General features: G+C 37.1%; 1 protein-coding gene across 18 annotated transcripts in view; it reads right to left on the bottom strand.

The window, feature by feature from the left end:
• LOC110464321 (RNA-binding motif, single-stranded-interacting protein 2-like) overlaps nt 1–6,000 on the bottom strand; it is a 268,575-nt gene that overhangs the window by 74,224 nt on the left and 188,351 nt on the right. For 3 of the 18 annotated variants that reach the window (XM_021519486.1, XM_021519484.1, XM_021519483.1), the window contains exon 2: nt 3,848–4,280. The exons of the other annotated variants lie outside the window; for them this stretch is intronic. In XM_021519486.1, coding sequence (XP_021375161.1) covers nt 3,848–3,907 — 60 coding nt within the window. In that variant the 5' untranslated portion in view covers nt 3,908–4,280. The remainder of the gene's footprint in view (nt 1–3,847; nt 4,281–6,000) is intronic. 18 annotated transcript variants of the gene reach the window in all.

Below are 6,000 nucleotides of genomic sequence, written 5' to 3'. Positions count from 1 at the left end.
TTTTTTTAAAAACCCCCCCCCCCCCGCACCACCAACATATTCAGCCATAACAGGCCAAATCTGACCTTATTACAGCTAGTTTATATTACCCCCCTCCCCACCTTAAATATTACAGAGCTCTGCATACATATACAAATTATTTTAATAATCAATACCTTGTTGTTTTTGGATTATCTCATTTTCCTCCTGTCCCCATTTATGGATACCCCCTTGTGCCCCCCCCCCCCCTCCACTTAGATGTATCGACCCCCTGATTACGACCTTATTTTGTATGCCTAATGTTGTATAGTAATTACACCATTGATTATAGAACAAATCTATTACACTGGTGCATTATGGTTAATGAAATATGCACTCTGTCGTCAGTATACAAACGTAATTAAATTTTCCTTTCAGATTAGCCTTAGATTTATTCACTGTATGGATTCTAGATTCCCCGCAAACAGCAATGTTTTTTATCTTCGTTACACAAGCCTGTCATTAATAATTAAATATCTTTAATTTGTTTGATAATAAAACAACACATACGGAGTAAATATTCATATTTTTTCTCTTGTTGCTAAAAAAATCCATACTTTTTTATGTGTGTTTCTCGGCCCAATGACAGGATCAATAATTAGCCGGTTTGGATGTGTATTACCAGACTCATGGCTTGGCTTAGAATAGCTGTTTCCTTTCTGCTTGATAAAACTGAGTTATTGTCTCACATTTATTGATTTTAATAATCTCATAAAAAAACTTAATGACATAATGCAGTAGACCATTATAACATTAAATACTTGTCAATATTTCATATTATGGAAATTCGTATTTTAAAGATGAAGTTTGTTCAATAAAATTTTATTGATATTTTAATAAAAATCACAATTTTCTTATTTTAAAACTGAATTTTGTTCAATAATATTTTATTGATATCTTAATGAAATCACAATTTTACGAGTTCTTCTGGGAAAAAAATGTCATTTCCTGTTCTTCATCAAGCAATTGCATCCTTTATTTTGGATGACTCACTCCTGACTCTACTTCCTCCTATTCAAATTCCATCAGATCTCACTACTAATACTACAATCCATTCAAATTCAATCTGATAACCTGTAACCCCTCCATGTTCTGTTTGATATCAACCAGTGTTTGATCTGGACTGTTCCATTACAGGTCAGTGAGTTGTCAGGATAGAGATACCCATGACATAACTGTGGGTAAAATTGTAACGCACCGAGGAATAAGGGAGATAAAAATTAAAGGAAAAACCGCCAGTAAATGAGGTACAGAACCATGTACTCTTGATGTTTCCTGGACGATGGGAAATTTGGCAGAATTGTTTTAAAATTTAACAGGTGGTTTCAAATTACTTATATGATGCAACACAAGCTTACTGATCACACACCATCAGTGGTACTAACCAGTGCGGTTTTCTCTGTGCCTGGTGGTGCATACGGGATGGTAGTTACAATTTCAACTTCAGATTTCTGGATAGTTCTAAAACAACCTTGAATGTTTTATTTGTAAAAGGCAAACATTGACTCAAGTGTCATTGTTTGGTCCCGTTCTTACTTGTTGCATGAAAGTTGCATGTTTTTCCGAGTCTGTACGTTAAATATTTAATCATTTTCATATAATGTGTTAAACATGCCTACTCATTGTCTGACATGTGAAGTGCCTCTTACGCTTTGTGTTACGAGAATCTACAACTGCACATAGCACATGATGATGAAATGACTTTCACTGCTATTTTGATTTTCCCCGGGGCGGGGTGGGGGGGTTGATCAAATTCTTCCCCTAGTAATTACGACAGTATTTATATATTGTTTTAGTCTTGCCATGTAATTCAATTACCGGAACAGCTATCTTTCTGAAGGACGAGGAAATGCAGTTATGGAGAAAGAAATATCAAAACGGTCTCTGCCTCTGGCAGTGACTGTTCCAGATTTTTTTCACCATTCTTTTTTATGCTCCAATAATTAAATTAATCAAACTATACACAGGACCCCGACACCATAATAAGATGATATAGCATCACAATTAATGATTAGTTCTAAAACATCAATTAATGAGTACTCCCTCCATACAAACTAATGAGCACTCCAAGAAGATCATTTATCATCATATAAAAAACAAATGTAATGGCAAAACACTGCTTATGGCATTGTTTGTGGATGTCAAATTAATTTGCAATCCGTTTTGGCCCGGAGAACAGGGTTATAATGATGTTTGATTGCATGACAAATGGCTATCCGGAGGGGAGTGTACCAGGAGTGTGCTGGGAGGGGGAACGGACCTGCCACAGGAGTAAAGGTCCCAGTGTCACCGAGGACAACAGGAAAACAGTGAACAACATCAATAAGTGGGCTAATTATAGGCAAACATTGGGCAATTCAACAGGTGCAGGCTTCGAAAAGTCTTCATAATTAATGGAAGAGAAATATAGTGCTTAACCGATATACCGAGATACAGCCAAAGAGACCAGAAATGGGTCTCTAAGGAGACCATGATCACCCTCTCAAGTTAATGTTTTTTTCCAGGTCTATGGAGAGACAGAATTCGGTCACACAAGCGCCACAGGAACATAGATGAAATCACATGCAACTAATTCATATGTTCTACGTATATACACATGTGGGCTAGCTACCTGAAAGCAAACTATACACGTATAGACCCATAAAAAGAGGAAGGCAAATCAAATGACATGTGAATAATGTACGTGTATAGCAAATACAATCGGGGAACATTGGACCATGTAATTATATTCAGTTTACATTCTTAATGTTCCATTACATAGACCGGTGAATGAAAAGAAGGATTAAATTTCCAGNGGGGGGGCCCTCCCTCCACAGTTTGCACCCCAAGGGAGCTATATATATAGCCCATCCTAATCCAAAAAGCCTATAGCTTTACTTGGCAACCAATATCAACACATAATCCTTGTTTACATCTATAATGCTGTTTAGAAGTCTAAAACCTTACTATTTTAATTTCCCGGCATTGCAATCTACCTGAAATGTTTTTTTTATCATTTGGGCTCAGTGTCATAATCTTGTAAGAATGTGGTAATAAAGTCGGAATTTACTATATATACAGAATCTGAAAAATGTCGCTTGTTTTACCTGTATAACAGGTAACTGGCTACTAGATACAAAAGAATGTTGAACCCTAGCCTTACTGTCAACATTCCTGGGATCCAAGACCCTCGTTATCTTGTCTGACAGGACTAAACCAAACCACCCCTGTAAACTAGCAACCCCCTTCTCCCGATAAATCTCCGGTCATCCTGCTCAAGTCAGATAAATGACCAAATAAAAAATGACCGTCCTCCTTACATTGGTTTTAACCTTCTATACTGACCCTTATACATGTTAATTAATAACTTTCTAGCTGACCCTTGTCCAGAACATGCTGTCTTTCCTTACCTTAGAGCTACTCTGTTGTTCGTCCAGTCACTATATGAGACAAAACCTCAACATTGACAGAGAGTGCAGAACCATGTACAGTGTCGACTGACCACTTGTGACAGAGAATGACCTGTTGTCTTGTCGGCTAATGACTTACCTATTTATCTTACCTGTGTAGGGAGAAGTAAAGTGCACACCTGTGTGTATGTATACCTGTATCTACCTGTGGTGTGTGTGACCTATGACCTACATGATAAACGTGTCCCAACTTAAACTGGTCCAGCCCTTTGTAAACCAACACTCTCATCTGGGCATGATAAATTTCACCTGTAAGATTTGTGACGGAGAGGTTTTTTTTGGGGGGGAGTGGTGTACGAGGGGAGAGGGCGGGGGAGGGGAAGTCATGCTGAGGGAGAAGGATTTTAAATCAACTTTTAAAAATATTTTTGGGTACATACCTGTAGGTAAGGATGGTACTTCAGATCTGGAAGCATCCTCGCTACTTTATATTCCACCATTTTAAATCACAACTAAATTCCCATAGAAGGGGGTCCAAACGCGGATAAAATACTCCAAACTTTTACACACAAGAAGGGGCTTAAACTCAAGTTTTTATCCCAAATGTTAATAACGGAGCTTTCTCCTGCACCACTTTAAGATTGAAAAGTAAATATCTCCAATAGAACGAACGAACAAGTCACCAGAGACGCGAGTCAGTTGTGGAGTTATCTTCTCATTGTCTTGACGGTTTCATATGTTTATTGCGGAGTGTGACTGTTGTCGTACAGGACCTTATGTGGACCAGATTCACTTGACAGCACTGTTGAGATACCTGTACAGGCACACCTGAGATTTCACCCCGGGGTCGTTGGGCTACAGGTGAATGGCAAACTAAATTAGGAAGGAAAGAAAAGAAAATCCTCATAATACTAGAATCAATGCTGGACAGTGTATGTATAGTTGTACAAAGGTTTGGTTTGCCGCTGATCACAAGGTTTAATCACTTATCAGTGATCAAGTATTGATCTAACCTGCATACCCCTCAGGCCCGTCACGGCTCCGTCATGGCTCGAGTCCAATCAGAGAACGCAGGGCCACAATAACAACAACAATCACACATAGCCTGGTCACTCTCCACTCTAACTGTCCTTACCGAGAAATGTGCTGTAAATCTGTTACAAATCCCCCTGATAATATTTTTATTGTAATTAGCTTAACACTCCCGAAATAATTCCAATCACTGCCAAAATATTTCCAAACTTATAGCTGTGATCCAAATATTTTCTACATGACAAATTCACAAATTTCATGCTTGATTATTTTTTGAATTATATTTTTGAAGATAAGATAAATACGATTAGTAAAACAGATATATTCTAAAAACAGTAATGCATCCTTCAGAACTGACCTCATCTGCATTATAAAGAAAATTATTTTCTTTTATGAATGATAATTTGTTTGTTTTTTATCACCAATTTTTTTCAGGAATGATATGCTATATTTGGATCAAAAGAATTTTGCAATAAATTAATTCAAATTATGTAATTTAACTTCTAAATCAGAATAGTGCACATTTCTCAGTAAAAGAAACACATCTATTTGTAATTATAGACAAACCTGGCGAACCACAACATGGAAATAAGAATGAAATTTAAAGTCTAAAATTTTGACAGAATTGGAAATAAAAACTATGACAGAGTGCCTAACAGAAATATCAACTTCACACACAGTTCACTATAAACATATCACTATCACCATATAACATAGAACGTAATGGAGGGAAACATCTGTAGCGATTTAGGAACAGCCTTGAGACGGAGAACTAGAAAACACCTCCGCATTCGTCTCTGCTAACCCAGTCAGTAAGTTATGACACTGCACTTTGGTGCAAGGCAATCCGCCTCTCACAGCCAACAACCGCAGTGGTACTGCTCTCCAATGATTCTTAGCCAACTAACCTGGTTCCGACAGCAATCTATATATTATCTACATCAGAACATACATTTCAATTAGAAGCAATCTACCTGACAAGCACACCCTATCTGTACTACAACAGATACCACAACAAAAGATTAACAATTCCACAACTTTCATTGTGTGAACAACATACATTTCCTCAACCTTTTCTGTGTTAACATCGCCAACAATTCCACAACCATTTTTGAGTTAACATAAACAGTTCCACAACTTTTCTTGTATATACAATAATATCTAATTAATCCTCATAATTTTCTGTAGCAATTCCGGTCTAAACATCGCCAACAATTCCACAACCATTTTTGAGTTAACATAAACAATTTCACAACTTTTCTTGTATACACAATACTATCTAATTAATCCACATAAGTTTCTGTCTATCGTAAGCAAAATTAACCAACAATTAATTCCATTTTGTATATACAGCAACGATTCCACAACCAACCAACTCTTTAGCAATTCCGGTCTAAACATTGCTAACACTTCCTCAACCAATGTTGTTGAGACATCATCAAAATTTCTACAACTGTTGTCTGAACATCACTGACGATTCCACAACTGCTGTTGTGTAGTAACACATCACCACACCAACAATTCCTCAACAGTTCCGACATAAACAACACCTATAAGTTAT

The sequence above is a fragment of the Mizuhopecten yessoensis genome, unplaced genomic scaffold (genome assembly GCF_002113885.1).
Source record: "Mizuhopecten yessoensis strain PY_sf001 unplaced genomic scaffold, ASM211388v2 scaffold10985, whole genome shotgun sequence".
NCBI lineage: Eukaryota > Metazoa > Mollusca > Bivalvia > Pectinida > Pectinidae > Mizuhopecten > Mizuhopecten yessoensis.
Note: the sequence above shows the minus strand (reverse complement) of the source record. Positions and strands in the feature narration are given on the sequence as shown.